Source organism: Eulemur rufifrons, chromosome 1, assembly GCF_041146395.1.
Source record: "Eulemur rufifrons isolate Redbay chromosome 1, OSU_ERuf_1, whole genome shotgun sequence".
NCBI classification, from domain to species: domain Eukaryota; kingdom Metazoa; phylum Chordata; class Mammalia; order Primates; family Lemuridae; genus Eulemur; species Eulemur rufifrons.
This window is the reverse complement of record NC_090983.1, coordinates 60,382,517-60,400,088: the sequence shown is the minus strand read 5'-3', so window position 1 is coordinate 60,400,088 and position 17,572 is coordinate 60,382,517. Positions and strand designations below refer to the sequence as shown.

Sequence of the window (17,572 nt, the reverse complement as noted above, 5' to 3'; positions counted from 1 at the left end):
CAGGGTTCTTATATACTTTTTCCTCAACGTAAACCTCATTTACAAAAATAGTAACATAGTATTATGAATAAACTATGAATTAGGGACCATGGAAATCCACTAGAACAAATTTTGTAAAAATATGGCAGATATGGAAGTTAAAAATAGAGTGGATGCAAGTACTGTACTAAAGATGTTTGGTGTAGTTACAGAGATCACTTTGTACAACTATCCCTATAGTCTAGGTAGCCATTAAGTTTCTTCTCAGCAGTGTCAGCTGGTAATAAAAACAGCAACCTCTTGTCAATGTTGATACCCTGTCTCACAGAGTTGCAGTGACAGAGGTCACTGTCTTGTATAGGCACTGACCATGAGTATTTGTTAGAACAGTCAGTTTGGCATGGACCTCCTCGTGAAGTCCAGTTGACACATATACGTTACCTTCATAGGCTGTAAACAATTGATCATAAAGATAATTCTTTGTTTCTTTTCACTTTTGATTTTCTCTGACCTCTTTCCCTTTGCTTTCTTTTTCAGGTTTGTCTTTCTCAAATTTCTCTTTGTCTGGTTTTGTTACACTATCATAGGAAGGAGGAGAGGTGGTAGAGGAGCTTCCATCTGTTTTTTCTGGGGTCGAGTTACCGTTTAATTTGTCAATAATCATGTCTGCTTTAATAGGTAAGTCAATCCTCCCTCTGATTGTCTCTTTATCATATTTATTTACTAGCTTTTTTAACCTTTGCCTTAAAAGATAACTTCTGAAATTACGCTGAATGATAGCAGCAGACACCTCCTCTTGTTTACGTTTCAAAGTGGTTGTGATGGGCTCATAAGAGACTTTGGAGGGGTTCGATGCCATGAACCGGTCTTCCATCTGTATTCGAAGGGCATCCATTTCTCCACTCTCACCCAAAACACGCTTTGTAAAGGCAAATAAAATATCGAGGCAGTGGATCCGGTCACCACTGACCATGGGCAGATCCATGGCAATGAGCTGAACTTTGTTTGGTTTTGCTATGAGAAGAGGAGGATCCAGAGCAGCTGCAAAATCTGAGAGCTTGCAGAACTCTATAAACTGGGTCGCGTCAGGATCAAACTTCTCCCAAACCTCATAGAACATCTCAAAGTCATCCTCACTCAGGGGCTCTGCACTTTCTTCAGTAGCAACACTGAAGTTCTCCAGGATGACGGCGATGTACATGTTCACCACAACCAGAAAGGATATGATGATGTAACTGACAAAAAAGAAAATCCCAACAGATGGGTTCCCACAGTCTCCCTTGACTGAGCTCCCAGGGTGAATTGCGTCAGGGTCACAGTCGGGTGGCGCACTGTTGAGAATAGGTGCCAGCAATCCATCCCAGCCAGCCGAGGTGGTAATTTGGAACAGGCAGATCATGCTGTTGCCAAAGGTCTCAAAGTTGAACATGTCATCAATTCCAGCTTCCTTTTTAACATAGGCAAAGTTGGACATTCCAAAGATGGCGTAGATGAACATGACCAGGAAGAGCAGGAGGCCGATGTTAAACAACGCAGGAAGGGACATCATCAGAGCAAAGAGCAGCGTGCGGATCCCCTTCGCTCCTTTGATCAGACGTAGGATTCGGCCAATCCTGGCAAGACGGATCACACGGAACAGGGTCGGGGACACAAAATATTTTTCTATCAGCTCAGCCAGAAACATACCTGTGGAAAAATATAGAACACAGCTAAACTGTGAATATCTTGCACATATATGAATGCTTTATCAAAGTCTGTGAAAACAACAAAGTTGTTATGAATACAAACCTTTACTAAATATTTGGATCCACTCCCTGATATTAGCAATTAAAGATTACAGAGTTTTATTCAATGATTCTAGGATGTCATCAATCAGTATGCATTTTTTGCAAAATCCAAATAATCTCAGGTAGGAGCATGGCAATTTAAAATTACATATACCCAATTACTATGAATAGTTATCCCCAAGTTTGTTTGTAATTGTCGAAACTACAGTAAAGATTATTTCTGAAATTTCTGAATATATATATTTTTTCAATTTTTAATAATGATATTTTCCAGTTAAAGGAAAATAGACAATATTTGACATGAAAATTTCTAAATTTGGGTTCTATAGTTCCCCATCTTCTCTCTTCTCTTATTAAATCTCAACTTTTCTTTAAAGACCTATTTAAGATGTCATCGTTCTTACCTCTGGAATACTGTGTTAACTCCTTCAAGCAGAGGTGGTCACTTTCTCTTCAGTGTTTCTTATAATACCAACCTTATTGCATTATACTGATTATTTTAAAGCTATCTGTCTCCTCATTTAGCCTGTGACTTTAAGAGAGTGTCTGATCGTATTTGTTTCCTGTTTTCTTCTCCCATTCACCAAACGCAGTATTTCTAGCCTAGTTTCTAACTAGTAGCTTTGTCAATAAATCCAGGTTTCAGAGTTTTTATTCAAATATGTTAATATTGAACTTTAGATCTATATGCATTATTATTCTCAGGCCTAATTTCCATTTTTAGAAGCCAGCAGGTCTTGGGGGAACCATTTCCCTACAACTGCACCTCTCTGTAACTAAACCATTCTTACCTACAATGGAGAGAATCACCACCACAAAATCAAAGATGTTCCAGCCTATAGTGAAGTAGTAGTATCTGAGAGAGACAAGCTTTAGTACAAATTCTCCAGTGAACAGGATTATGAACACGAGGTTGATTCGGGACAAAACTAGGGTCATATATTTGCCCTGGTCATCAGTTTCCACCATCATGGTGACCATGTTGAGGCAGATGAGAATCATGATGCTGATATCAAAGACTTGTCTGGTTACAAAATCAAAGACCATTCCTTGGAATTTGTTCTAGGAAGTGAGAGAGGAGAGAGATGGTGAATATATGTATTTCATAAATAATGGTTCAGTAAAATTGCAGATAAGTTTCTTCCACATATGGCCATGAATGTGTACACTCCTCACATTACCTCAAACAATTTTGTGTGCTCTGTTTTTCATGTTAAAAGAAATGAGAAAAAAAGCATATGACAAGAGTCAATCAGGCATATTTGTTTTATTTAGATCCCATGGGAAGACAAAGTGGAATAACACATAAATTGAGGCAATTGACTGATAATATAATATGTGTAGGTTTTGCTTGATTTTAATAAGTGCGATCATTTTTATAAAAAATGACAGTAATATTTACAAAGTAGATTAATGTAGACAGATTTTAGATAGATGAAAACTCGAACTAATTTATCAATATTTTAGAAATTTTGGTTTATACCTTATTTCCCTCTTTCAAAATATCTCAGTCACTTTTCTACTGAATTTTACTTCTCCAGCTCTGTGAGTGTGTTTGTTAATTTATCTATCTTACTCTTCATCTGTTTTTCTTTACCTCTGTTTTAACAAAAATGAATGACTTAGAAAAATTTTTTTGTCTTATTACAAAAAGGAACCATATGCTTTTAAAGATTCCTATATTAATATGGCTGTTAAATATAGTTTTATTAGGGAAGTAAAATTTTAATCATTTAGAGTAAAAGTGTAAATGAATTCACAGTGTTTCCACATTTAAATGACCCTCAGTGATGGTGGTTCATTTCTTTCTGTGCACTGCACTCTACCTCCCTAACTCTTTTCCTTGCCACCTCCCAGCTTCAACTACCTTAAAAATATGGTAAAGTGAAGTCAGTTATAGGATTCATGAGACCTTGTCAAGTCCCAGTTCTGGCAATTGTGGGCTTTGTGACTTGGAGCATGATACTTATATTCTTTGGGCCTCAGTTTCCTTATTTACCTTACCTATTTCAGAAGATAGAGGAGTTAGAGTACAGCTCCATGAACATAGTCATTATTATGCCATTCCGTTATTATGAAACCCTACAAAATATGCATTTGGTGAAACAATAAACAATTTGGTGACATCCTTTTCCATTCTGCACAGATTAGGAATATTGTCTAGTTCTAAGAATGCAGTAAACAAGGAACATAGAGGGAGGCCATGGAGGATGGGATGGAAGCCAGAGGAGGAAACAGGTGTGTTGTTGGCAGTAGCAGGGTGAACCTTGCTTAGAAGCACTTATCGGGAACCCTGAGTTGGAAGTTTTCAACTCACAAACTGTAAAGACCATTACTTCCTTTTTAAGAACTGGTAATTCATAATGAGTGTAGAAGTTGTGAACTGTGCTACTCAATATGAACTTTATAATTAGGACTATATATTGGTGACATCACCTAATATGTTCTGATCCAGAGCATTGCCCAATTTGATCATATGGAAATATGGCTTTGGAACATTAAAGAAGATAAGTAATTCTTACTGCTGGCCGAGGTATGGGTTTCTGAGGTTTCTTGGATCCAAGTTTCTTCATTGCATTGTAATATTTTTTCTGTTCCTCTGTCATAAAAATGTCTTGACCTCCAAAGTAAAGATATAGTATAAAACTGGTTACAATCTCATACAATCGCAACATGTGTTACAGTAGCATTTTTACAAAAAATATTTGTCCTTTAATCTTTCTCAAATTTTTAAGTGGATATTATTGTGCTTCATATGATTTATTCTGCTCTTCACATTTCTGTGAAATTCTTTGAAAAAAATTTTTTTAAGTGAGACTGGGTTTCATTCTGTTGCCTAGGCTGAAGTGCAGTTACACGATCATAGCTCACTGCAGCCTCGAATTCCTGGGCTTCAGCTATCCCCCTGCCTCAGCCTCCTGAGTAGCTGGGACCTCAGGCATGCACCACCATGCCCGGCTAATTTTTTCTATATATATTTTTAGTTGTCCAACTAATTTCTTTCTATTTTTAGTAGAGACGGGGTCTCGGTCTTGCTCAGGCTGGTTTCGAACTCCTGAGCTCAAATGATCCACCCACGTCGGCTTCCCAGCGTGCTAGGATTACAGGCATGAGCCACTGCGCCTGGCCTGAATTCTTTAATACTAATGAAAAATTCCTAAGCACATAAAAATCAGACGACTACAGGATCCTAATTTGATTATATCATGTTTGGAAGTGGGCACAAGGATCTCAAATATACTTTTTTAAAACAAAAAATGTTTCCTTAGTTCAGTTCACTGTTGATAGTTTTACTTCTTCATTCAACAGTTTTGAATATTTTTTGTGTGCTAGACAATGTGCTGGCTATCAGAATTACATAGATGTATAACATATAGTATCTTACTCCTAAATGGAGCAGGAAACTGAAAACATAGGTGGAGAGTGTATAGTGATATGCCAAAAAAATAAAATGCACTGCAGAGGCAACAATAAATTCAGGGACAGGCTTTACACTGGAGGGTACCCTTAAGCTAGGCCTTAAATGTGATTAAGGGTTTGCTAGGCAAAGCATTCCAGAAAGAGAAAATATCACATAAAGTCCTGGAGATACAAGAAAATGACTTGTTCAGAGAAGGGCAGAAAACTCATAGAGCTGTATGCCCAGCAAATGACAGTGGTGATAATGGGTGGGTGGGTGGTGACTGGGGAGTAGGGAAGTAGATATATAGGATGAAGTGTGGGAGAAGATGAAGTTGGAAGACTGGGTGGAGGTAATTCTTGCAAGGCTCTGTAAAACAGACTAAAGTGTTGGAAACCAATTAGATGGGTCTGAAGCAGTGGTCACAATTTTGGGTCAGAAAGACACTACACAGCTCTTTAGTGGATAAACCTGGAGAGGAGCCACTGACTAAAGGCTCAAATCCTTGTAGCTGAACTGACCACGTAGTAAAGTGAAAGTAATCCAAACACGATCTAAGTCTGTCATGGCCACAGGTATCCTGGTTATTTGGTTGTATAATGGACAGAACCTCAGAATGGAAAAAGGCAAAAGCTGGGGAATACTTATCTTCTTTTTCTGCTGGTTGAAGTTATCTATGATGACACCAATGAATAGATTCAGAGTGAAGAACGACCCAAAGATGATAAAGATGACAAAGTATAAATACATATACAGATTTTCTTCATATTCAGGCTGAAGTTTAACCTAAATGATATTGAAAATATTAAATAATATTAAACAACACGATGAATACTTAAACTAAATAATGTGGTAAGTGCTATTACTTTATATAGTGCTACTTTTGCTTTGCCCTGAGGTATTATTCTGCAAAAGCTATTCTTTTATTGAAACTACCATAATCTAGTACAAAGAAAGTTTGCAAGTTTTATGATTGTTCTTGAAGCTGTTTTCCCATTGTGTCTTACCGGTAACATATTCTTTAACATCAATAACAATGATGTAAACAGGGCATTTTGAGCCTCTTATTAGTCTCATTACTATAATTCTTTTTCAATATTTTCCATTTGGTTTTGGAAATGCTAGCTCTTGGAAATATGGCTTTAATAGCAGAACATCAACAACTAAGAGCATAAACAGATATATTCTGAGGAATCATTTTTATTTCTGTTTTCAAAATTCAGTTTCCCTGAAATTTACTTGCTTTTCTGTATTATAACATTAAAATATTCTTGGAAGCTCCTTCATAGACTTTGGTTTATCATATACTCCAGGGATAGGGAGAGACAAGTTACTCTCCCAATGAAAAGCTTTCTCACTCTGAACAGGCTTATTTACTGGACCAATCTGATGTGTCATGATCCATGCAGTTAGATATACTTTCATATTAGATATATATTATATATTAGACATATATTAACCAAAACATCATCTGTATTGAAGCACATTGGCATAAAAGATCATTTTTATATGCAATGGTAAATGTTACAATTTTATCGAATATAAAATTCTGAATGTTTCAGTTAAATTGTATGCAATGTTTACCATGAAAAATCTAGTAGCTATAAATAATATTTGAATGATACTTACATCTCTTGAATCAACAGCTGCATACATAATATCCATCCAGCCTTTAAATGTGGCCTGCAAAACAACATATATTTGAATTGTGCATAAAAACCTCATGCAAGAATGTGATATTTTCCTGGATGAAAATCTGACAGTATTATTATAAATAACTTTTTGTATAATATTATGATATTTCCTATGAAGAGATTGAAATAAAATTAAAATAGAAAAATATTTGTATTTAGAGTCTAGAGCTTGTTTTCTTTATTTCTCTTGGAAGACAGTCTATTTTTTTTTTTTTACACAATTTTTTTTTTGTTATTGTTAGTACAGGGTCTTGCTATGTTGTCCAGGCTGGTCTTGAACTCCTGGGCTCAAGCAATCCTCTTGCCTCAGCCTTCTGAGTAGCTGTATACTAAAATTTTACTAGAGACTTGATTCATGAAATTCCCATTTCAGTCTCAGCTCCCTTTCATATCAAAAGGTAAGCTCTATGATTCAAACCTAGGGTTGTGTTTAAACACAATTCAATCATTTTCATCAACTAATTATTGACTAGTTAATATACTATCAAGTTAAAAAAATTAAACATTACATATTTTGAAGTCTACCCCATAAGATTTGTACTTTCACACATACTAGAATAACACTTCTTAGACATTGGCATAATAAATTATCTGGCTAATAATTCATACATTTTAATTCATCAGTACAAATATATATTGTCAATTTAATACATAAAATTGCTCCTTTGGCAATGATTGCTACAGAAAGCTAAAAATGACAGTAGAGTTCAATAATATGACAAGAAAAAATAGGAAGGAGAAATATAAAATCACATTAAAACATACTAAACACTGAGGAACACTGGGGAAAATATAAAACAACTGCAGCATCTTCTTAAGTCAAGCTGCTATTATAGATGTTATAATCAACTACTCTTCCACTGTCAAATGTTAATCAGTCAATAAAGAACATCAGAGAAATAATCTTACTTGAAACACTTTGAAGGTGTTTTCTAAACTCATACAGTAGCCACTTACCACTTGAAGCAATGCGAGATAGCCAGCACCAACATTATCAAAGTTTACTTTCACGTTTTTCCACCGAGCTTGCTTGCCAAGAGCCTGACAGTCGCTAAAATTGTTGACTTCACTAACTTCAAACATGTCACCCGTTGTCGTGTTAACACAGTGGTAGAACTTGCCAGCAAACAAATTCACACCCATGATGCTAAAGATTAGCCAGAAAATGAGACAAACCAACAGCACGTTCATGATAGAGGGAATCGCTCCTACAAGAGCATTCACCACCACCTAAAAGAGGGAATGAAGAGAAAGCAGCTTATGAATTGTTAAAATGGAAACAATTTATTTATTTAGTATTACTTAGTACTAATATGGGTTTGAAAGAGTTAAATAAAAAGGTAGGTAGACACATTGTTTCTTCTAATAATTTCTAGTACATATATGATAAGGGAAAACAAACAGTGACACAACTAAAGAGCTAAGGACTTAAGGAAAGCAAAATATGCCAAAGTGTGAAAAGAAATAAACAAAAACCTGATATAATAAGATGGAGTCAGAAAATGTTTGTATGCTGGAGGAAAAAGAAAAAAAAAGATTCATTAAATACCAACAGAAGAAACAATCATCTTTCTCCAAAACTTTTTAATTTTCAAGAACGCTAATGAATGAATGATGATTTGAAAAAGTGAGTAAACAAACCCTTCACAAATAAAGTATTCAAATGCTTTAAATCTATTCCCTCAGATCAAATTAACTTTTTATGACTCTGAAGAAAAAGATTAGGAATTTAAGTTACTTTTTTCCTATAGCTAAATCCCAACAAAAAGTATATTAAATTAGGAAAAGAGGTGGAATTTATCTCTGGACATAATAATATTGAATATGTCGCCACTATTTTTACTCCATAATCTCTTACATGTTCACTTTGGGGCACATGCTAGTTTATCAACCCAAGCTGACCTATTTTGTGAAAGGGAAATTTAATCACTTTGCCTCTCATTAAATTCAGAAAAGATTAAAACATATTTTGAAATCTTTAGGGAGGTCGACAGTAATTTTCTTATCTAATTTAAATGTAGTTCATATTGGACTATTCTGGTAAGCATTTATATTAAATGTAACTATTGTTTTATTTTAAAACATTGTAAACATTATTTTAGAAATCAATACCAAGGAATTTTATATTGATATCAAACCTGAAATCTAAAATTGTAAAAATTTCCTATGCTACTTGAATTTTATTTCTTTTAGAAATTAAGCCATATATATATAGTATTGCCAGGATTTTTCCTACTTTGTAAAATGATGTCTATACCTACACAAGTTGTTTTATCTTCAAATAAATGCATAATACATTATCATATTTTATAGCTGAAATATTGATTCTGCTATATTACTAAATTAAAACTTTTAAATTTAAGGATATTCTTCAGATTAAAGCAAACTGATAAGTTTTAAATTTTGTTCAATTGCTATCTCCCCTCAAATATGAACCATCAATATGAAATCATGAAACTGATGAGGGCTTACATAATATCAGTAATGGTAAAGATTGGTTTGAAAAGAATTTGAAACTGTATTATAATTTTTATGAATTTTATCTTGTAACTTTCTTTAGCAGTAGCAACAAAATAAAACTACAGTGTAACAACCAAATATTTCTTGGATTACAATGCTTCTGGAAAGTCTGGAGAGTGGTTTCATTCTCTCTGATGAGTGAATTTTGAAGTCAAGGCTGAAGTGTTTTTATTGCCCCAAATGAATCTCCTCCTTACAAAAAAGCCCTGTGGCCTAGAAGAAACTCATTATCCATGTGTATTTGAGAGCCAGATTAAACAAAACTGGCCTTTGTGCAAAATAGTATTGAGAGGAGTGTGGCAAGTGGGTGTGTATCTATACAAGTGTGTATTTTATGTTTACATACGTAATATACATATTAAGGAAGAGAGCTGGAGAGGAAAATACGAGTGCTATGGAAAAAGTGAAGCTCATTCAGCATGCTCACTTAAAAGGGAGATCTATAAAACAAAATCTGGGGGTTGCCTGAAATGCTTACGTAATTATCGTAACCCCCTTCTTTGGTTGCTTAGACCGTATAGATTTTGTTAGAGGCTACAATTTTTATTACTGATATTAATCTAAGAAGTAAAGCACACAAAAATCACTTTACCTTTCATTCATTACTACTAATTTTGGAGAAATCAAACTATTGAGAGGAAGAAAACTCCCCTTCTAGGATGAATGTCAGTAGTCAGTAATTATTTCAATGTGTGTAAGCAACAAAAAGAAATAACTGGCAGCACACAGTTTTAGGATGTTGTGTAAATAGCCTTGAACTGTGACCAGAAGACTTGGATTCCAGTTTTAGTTTTGCCACAATTTCTGAGGGCCTGTTTAAATAAACTTTCGTTTCAGGAGGCTAGGCTTTGTGATCCCTAAGATTCTTGCTCTAATTCTGTAATTCCATGAAGTATGTGTCAGAAAAGTATGGCACCCTTCTGTATCTAAATCAGTACCTACATGTAATTTTGACATGAATAATTAGAGAGCTTCTATTCTTCTTACCCTCATGCCTTCAAACCGGGATAAGGCTCTTAGGGGTCTTAAAGCTCTTAGTGTCCGTAGGGATTTGATGGCACCAAGTTCTGAGTAGCCAAGAGCAGTGGCTACCAAGCTAACCAAGGAAACCTACAAAAGGAAAAAAAATTAATTAGTGCACCAAGGAATAAACTGTTGACTAAAGGCATAGAATGTGGTATCTACTTGGTACTGACCAAATAAAGGTTTGGCTATACCTTGGCAAACTTTATCTTCCACACAGTGGAAGCATCTCACATTGTCAGCCTCATTTCATACTCTTGCTTTTCTTATCAGTGAAACTAGGATGCCTGCCCATATTTATAAGCATTTATTAACACTTCCAGCTAGATATTTTATACCATGGATCCCTTTTCAACCGATAATTTGAGATTTAGTTCAAAAGCCAGATCCTTAATATTATTGATTAGAAATCATATTTCTTTCCTGAATTTATGTAGTGTCTTGGTTATGTGTGCTGAAGGCATTTACCATGTAATAGAGTTAATTGATTAGATATCTTCTCTTCCAGGTCACATAAGCTTTTTATCAGCTAGAATGAAGTATTCTTCTCTTCACATGTCTAACACTGTCTGGTTGGCTATCAATATGTGTTGGATAAATAAATAAGGGGAAATTTTTATCTAGAAAGTTTTTATCCAAACTACTGGACTTACGATTTAGAATATAGTATCTCTTGTTCAGAGTGGTCATACATCTTTCTGATACAGGTTGAGCATCCCTAATTCAAAAACCTGAAATCCAAAATGCTCCAAAGCCAAACGTTTTTGAGAAACAAAATGATGCTCAAAAGAAATGCCTATTGGAACACTTTGCATTTTTGGATTAGGGATGCTCAATTAATATAATGCAAATACTTCAAAAACCGAAAAAAATCCAAAATCCCAAACACTTCTGGTCCCAAGCATTTTTGATAAGGGATACTCAACCTGTATTTATACATTTGCTGAATTTTACTTAAATTTGTGAAAGATTAAACAAGATATGTCTTTTTTTTTTGGAGGGGGGGAGGTGGGTTCTGAAATTATTTGCTTTGATTTTCTTTATGTAAATCCAAGGAAGTACTGTCACTATTACCTTTTTAATGGGGAGGAAATTGAGTGTCATCCCCCCTACATACACCAAAAAAAAACCAAGGTTGCACAGCTAGTAAGAGGTGGAGTTGGCAACTTGAACTCAAATGGTCTGATTTCAAAAGCATATCTTAACCTTTTTGCATCCATTATAAAAAATTTGTTCTTCATTTGAATCATAGAGCATACACAATAATTTTAATGATCATCTTCTCAGGGCTTGCAAGGATGGCAAATAAGCATTGCTTTCCTTGATGCATAGGAGAGAAGTTAATTCATTATATCCATTGGATGGCTTAAGGGCATTAGAGTTTAATTTCCTGTGAAAAAGGCTATTGAAAATGGATCTAAGTGAATTCTCCCAACAACCTTGTGAAGTTGGATGAAATCAATGGTCTGCCCAAAAAGCGTGATAAAAAGAGTGACACCCAAACCAGAACCTAGGCTTTAAAGGCATATGAAGCCACTGTCCCCTCGTTGTTTAATTTAGCATACATCTCACAGAATTGAACAGAATAATACATGACTTGAATGTTAAACTTGATTAGTGGCAGGATAATTTATTAAGCTATTCATTTCTGTCTTGGGTTCACTGGTACAGAAGACTGGAAAGATCGGAAAGGTTATTAGAGAACACGCAGGCTTCTATGTTCTGGGCTCCTTTTCCTCAGGAGGCATTAACAACTTCTTTATGTGTCTGGAATTACCACCTGAAGACTTTCTTCATCCTCCCAACCAAGTCCTTTATTTGAGAACTGGGATTTTAAGGAGAAGTGCCTACAAATTTCTCAGAACCTTGAAGTAAGGAAGTTCATGCTTTGAAAAGAAAAGAAAGGTAATATCCAGCACCAGTGTGTGCTGGACGGATAGAAAGTTGTGGGTTCAAAGGCTGGCAGGCATCACCTGTTTATAACCACCCTACATGGACATGGAACTGTGTGGTGTTAGTGAAGCTGGGCATTAGTGAAACTGCACTTTTTTAATGGACCTCACATCCCAGACAGCAAAGTGCCAAAGTTGCCGCCATGATATATTGAGGATTGGAGGAACTCACTACCATTTTTCTAGATGGCATGTGTCCTAGAGTTTCTACAAGCTCCAAAAAGGAGACCATAAAAGCTTTCTGACATTGGATTTCCTAAACTTGTGCTGGGATCTGCTGCATATTTGATTTATTTAGGAAAATAAAGGGAATTTAAAAGATATTTTAGGATTTGGGGAATATTCATTGCAGATTGGCCTAATTAAGTAACCTAAAATGATTATTTTTTCCTTGCAAATTACTCAATAAGATTATCGAAATCTGCTCAATCATATACTTTTCTTTTTTTTTTTTTTTTTTGAGATAGAGTCTCTCTCTGTTGCCCTGGCTAGAGTGCAGTGGCATCATCATAGCTCATGGCAGCCTCCAACTTCTGGGCTCAAGCAATCCTCCTGCCTCAGCCTCCCAAGTAGCTGGGACTATAGGCGTGAGCTACCACATCTGGCTAATTTTTCTATTTTTTGTAGAGATAGGGTCTCGTTCTGGCTCAGACTGATCCCGAACTCCTAACCTCAAGCAATCCTCCTGCCTTAGCCTCTCAGAGTGTTAGGATTACAGGCATAAGCCACAGTACCTGGACAATATTTTTTTCTGGTTTATATTTGACTTGTAAAAGACGTAATATGCTTTAAGGCAATTTTGAAATAAGACCTTTCAAATCTATTACAAGCAGAGGTAGCTCCTTGCAAAAATTTTAAAGATTTGCAACATACTGAAAAGTTAGAAGACAATTTCCTATATTGATAGGGTGATTTACAATTTATAATAATTTTTTTTTACTCATTATCTTTGTGTCAGAATGGTCAAATGACTAACCCAAGAAAAGACAGAAATAGGGAGGATATAACTGGAATTTAGGTCTTCTTTTTTTAAAGTCTAGTGTTTTCACCTCAGCAAATTTGTCCCTTATCTTTCAATACAGAGTGTTTTCATCTTCATCTCTTTTGTGTTAACACAAAAGGAACTCTTGCTAATGTGTGCAAAATTAACAGACACCCATTTTAAAAAACTGAACTTTTAGTATTAATTTGCATGAATCTAGGGACTGTACCTCACTACACAGTGAATAAATGAAAAGGTGTGTGCTAGAGGTTTCAGGGGTGATTCAGTTGTCATTCACACCTTTCCACATTCCTATGGCAACTGAGACTGAGAAAGAAAAGAATAATCTAAGTAAGGGAGTCCATGGTTCTGAAGAACAGCCTGGAAATCCTGTGATTGGTTCATGAGCCAAGCAATAGGAATTTATTTCCCTTAAAAATGGCTAAAGATAATTTTTAAAGTTAGACACCAACAGTTAAAAGATAAAAACCACATATCACCTCCATACATTCTAAAGATACATTTCAAACTAAAAGCTTGTAGAATTCATGATGGTGAAATCTAGAAGCATTCTCATGAAAAGCAGATAAACGAATATGCCCTTCACTCAGATTATTATTTAACACTTTCTGGAAAACAGAAGAGTTGTAAGAATTGGAAAAGTGGGAGAAGTCATTATTTGTGGATATATGGTTGTTGACCTCAAGAAACCAAGAGAATCAAGTGAAAAACTATTATAAACAGTAAAATAAATTATTTTAGGTGGCTGACTAATGTATTTTTTGTATTAACTTATCAAGTTTGTGTAGAAGTCTCTTTGAACTATACAAACTTTAAAAAAAGTAACATAAAAAAATAAAAGTATACGAATAATCTGAAATATTATTGTTTTAAAAAGAAAAGCAGAGAGGACAAATTCCACCAGGTATTAAAATCCATTATAAGTCTACAGTAAGTAAAGCTGTCATATTAGTAGTAAACAAAGAAATGAATGAAACAAAAAATAAAGTTCAAATGAGACCCAGCACATCCTGGGATTTAGCATGTGGTGAAGGGGAGGGTTTTAAATGAGAGGAGAAGAAAAAAACCCAGTGATTATTCATTAAAAGAGAAACCATTTAGAGAAAAATAATATTGAAGCCTTACCTCACCTCTTACACCAAATTAAATTCCAGATTGGTCAAAAATTAAAACATAAAAAGCTTGCAATAATGGCAAAAAAAAAATTAAAACATAAAATTTAATGGACAAAGAAAAAAGAAAAACTCCTTAAACTATAAAACTGGAAAAAAATTAGAGACTATTTTTCACAGTCTTGAAGTAGGCCTTCGTTCGTAAGCATGAGAAAACCAAGGAAAACAAAAAGCTTCATAAATTGGACTAAATCCATGTGAAAAATTTCTGTATGGCCAAAAAAGTCAAGAGACAAAAGCCCAAGTAAGAAAAATATTTGTACCACATGTGACAAAATAGTAAATTTCCTCAGTATAAAAAGAGCTCCTGCAAATCAGTAAGTTATAGGTCATTAACCAAATAGTAAAATATATATTCTTTCTAAACTTTCATTGTAATCTATCTGTTTTACATATTTATACTTCCTAGTGAAATTTGACTAGCAGAAAAGCAAAGGAATACAGAGAGAATGAAAGAAAGACAATAAGGAGTAAAGTTTTTAAAAAGCTTGAAACTACAGAAAGCACAAGGAATGATTACTTTCTCATCAGAGAAAAAGCAGCAGAAACTCTGGTGCCTCTAGAAGCAAGTCTGATTGTCTCAATGAATACTCAAAAGGTTCTGGACCTACTGGCACCTGGTTCCTTGAAAACAGGGAGGTGCAATGGATGGAGCTGGAAACAGAATTGATAGAAAGTTTGTATACAAGAAAGCTGGGCACTTTTGAGTCCCTTCGCCCAACCTCTCCAACCCTGCAGGAGAGCAGAATGAAATACATCATCCTAGCTTACACAGTAAAATCTGTACTTGCTACAGAGGTCAGAACATAGAAACAGTAATCCACATTGTGGCAGGGTTTCCTTGTCAGACCACAAAAACCCCTTTTAGTATATCCTGCAGTTGAGGTTTTCCCATTAATAGTACCATATTAAATAGCATATGCATTAAGTCAATATTTCTTAGGGCAAGGGGACCTGGATTCAGATTGCTAGGTGCACATCTCCCCACTTCCACCCCAGAGCAACCCTATTTCCTATCTGCTAAGCAGCTCCTAGAAAGGGGCTCAGGTCATGGTGAGGGTAGGTACAAAGCTACCATGGGAATGGTGGCAGAGGACTCTGGTGAAGATGGGAGCCTGGGGATACTGGTAACGGAGGGATTTGGCCAGCTGGGGTGGGTCAGGTAGACAGCAGGCAGGGAGTGAAGATTTCCAGTAGCTGTGAGAAGTAAAGAGTATCCCCTATGCAACATCAGTCAGAAATGGGAGTTCATTTTTATGTAAGCAGAGTTTGTAACTCAGGGGCTGCCTCTTTGCCTTTGACATCCCTTCTACTTTATCTTAGATTTTTACAGTTTATTTATTGATCTTTAACTTTGTACAAGATCAGAAAATCCACAATGCTCATGTGCTATGGAAGAGCATCTTGGTCACTGTGACATTGTACGTGATAGTGGGAAGCCAGAGATCTCAGCGTTCGTCTCTGAGGAAAGGAGGAGTCAATTCTGGTGGGCACAGCACTGGGGGCCGCTATGTGGCACACTGAAGCCATGGGTTCCACAAGAATTTCACTTAAACATTTCAAAACATCATTTTTGGTTTTGGTTTTCAAATGAGGACTTTGAATCAGATGATCTAAGTTTATTCCTTTGTATGGAATTCTTAATTTAGTAATTTCAAGATGATTAAATCAAAATAACACTACATGTTATTTATGCTGAAAAGACAAATCACAGTATCTTTGTTAGTGGATGCATCATCTTTAATCAAGGACACTACTAGAAACATATTTGAAGTGCTGGTTTGATTGATAATGAGCATGATTGTTTCTGTTTATGGAGTATATAATTACAACTCTATCCTCAGGTTTAATTATTTCTTCTTGGAAAGAGATGAATTGTTGTTGACATTTTACATAACTAATACATGTTACATATTCACTTACCAGCTAGATAACTACTCTGTGCCTCAATTTACTCATGTAAAAATTGGGATAATAAAGTAGATACCTCATAAGTTGTGACGATTAAATGAATTAAGAGGCATTAAAGACATAGAACAATTTATGGCTCAATAAAGGTTAGCTATTAATATTACAAATGAAGCCCCTTATTTCCCTTTAGTGTCACCATTTAGAATACTGGCCTATGAATTGTATCTCATGGAGAGGCCTTTAAGAAGAAAAAGGGTCATGTGAATCTTCTTAAAGAATATATTTGACAAGGTAGTGACAGGAGCTAGGGAGAACATTTAGAGCCACTTCTTGGTCCAGTTAGTTGTGGTGGTGTTGATGTGGTGTTGGAAAGTGGGGTGAGACTCCTAACTCGTTTATTAGTTGTTAACATTGAGGAGAACTTGCTGATTGATTGGCTTTGAGGGTAAAGGAGAGGCTAAAGATGATATCTGGTTTGGCTTTGTAGAAATATTAACACCAGACTAAATAGGGAATTTAGGAAGAAACACATGACTGGAGGAGAAAGATAATGAATGTACGCAGATAGGAGATGTGTCAGCAGGTACTACCTAGGAAGAAATAGAAATTTGGGTTGGAGTTTCAGGAAAGACCAGAATTAGAGGTTAAAAGTCTTTATGTGCTGAAATTCATAATCTTTCAAAGAATGGGATATAGAAATTTGTAGTTAAATTAATAGGACTATCTTTTTAAACCTGGTCAGTGAGAAATGTTTCTTATTAATAAATTAATAATGGTAAAAGAGAATTAAAGTTTCCCAAGAAATGGACAAAGTGAATCATTCCTACTAGGAGAATTTATCGGAAAAGTTAAACCACATTCTAGACTGTTTCCACAGAAGTATGTCTAGAGAGAGATCAGAAATTGATGTGAAGTGACAATTGTAGTTATTCAGTTCTTTTCTCTGAAAGTTCTTTTAATTTAATCTAATTCTCTCCGTAAGAGCTCCAGCTAAACTGCAAGGCAGGTGTGTACATATTAGCACGGCCCCATCTCATCGTTTTCATCCACCACCACTTATAGGCAATCACCTTTAGAGTGTCATGTGGGAACTCTGACTAGTTCAACACCATATACCAAACAGATCTGTGC

At 35.4% G+C, this 17,572-nt stretch overlaps 1 protein-coding gene across 9 annotated transcripts in view; it reads right to left on the bottom strand.

Moving 5' to 3' along the window:
* Nucleotides 1–469: 469 nt before the first annotated feature.
* LOC138385641 (sodium channel protein type 3 subunit alpha) overlaps nucleotides 470–17,572 on the bottom strand; it is a 77,535-nt gene continuing 60,432 nt past the window's right edge. For 7 of the 9 annotated variants that reach the window (XM_069471935.1, XM_069471958.1, XM_069471931.1 and 4 more), the window contains 7 exons: nucleotides 10,368–10,490; nucleotides 7,818–8,090; nucleotides 6,796–6,849; nucleotides 5,815–5,952; nucleotides 4,289–4,393; nucleotides 2,558–2,828; nucleotides 470–1,665 (listed from right to left, as the gene is read on the bottom strand). In XM_069471935.1, coding sequence (XP_069328036.1) covers nucleotides 470–1,665; nucleotides 2,558–2,828; nucleotides 4,289–4,393; nucleotides 5,815–5,952; nucleotides 6,796–6,849; nucleotides 7,818–8,090; nucleotides 10,368–10,490 — 2,160 coding nt within the window. The remainder of the gene's footprint in view (nucleotides 1,666–2,557; nucleotides 2,829–4,288; nucleotides 4,394–5,814; nucleotides 5,953–6,795; nucleotides 6,850–7,817; nucleotides 8,091–10,367; nucleotides 10,491–17,572) is intronic. The other 2 variants (XM_069471950.1, XM_069471948.1) reach the window with 1 other exon arrangement.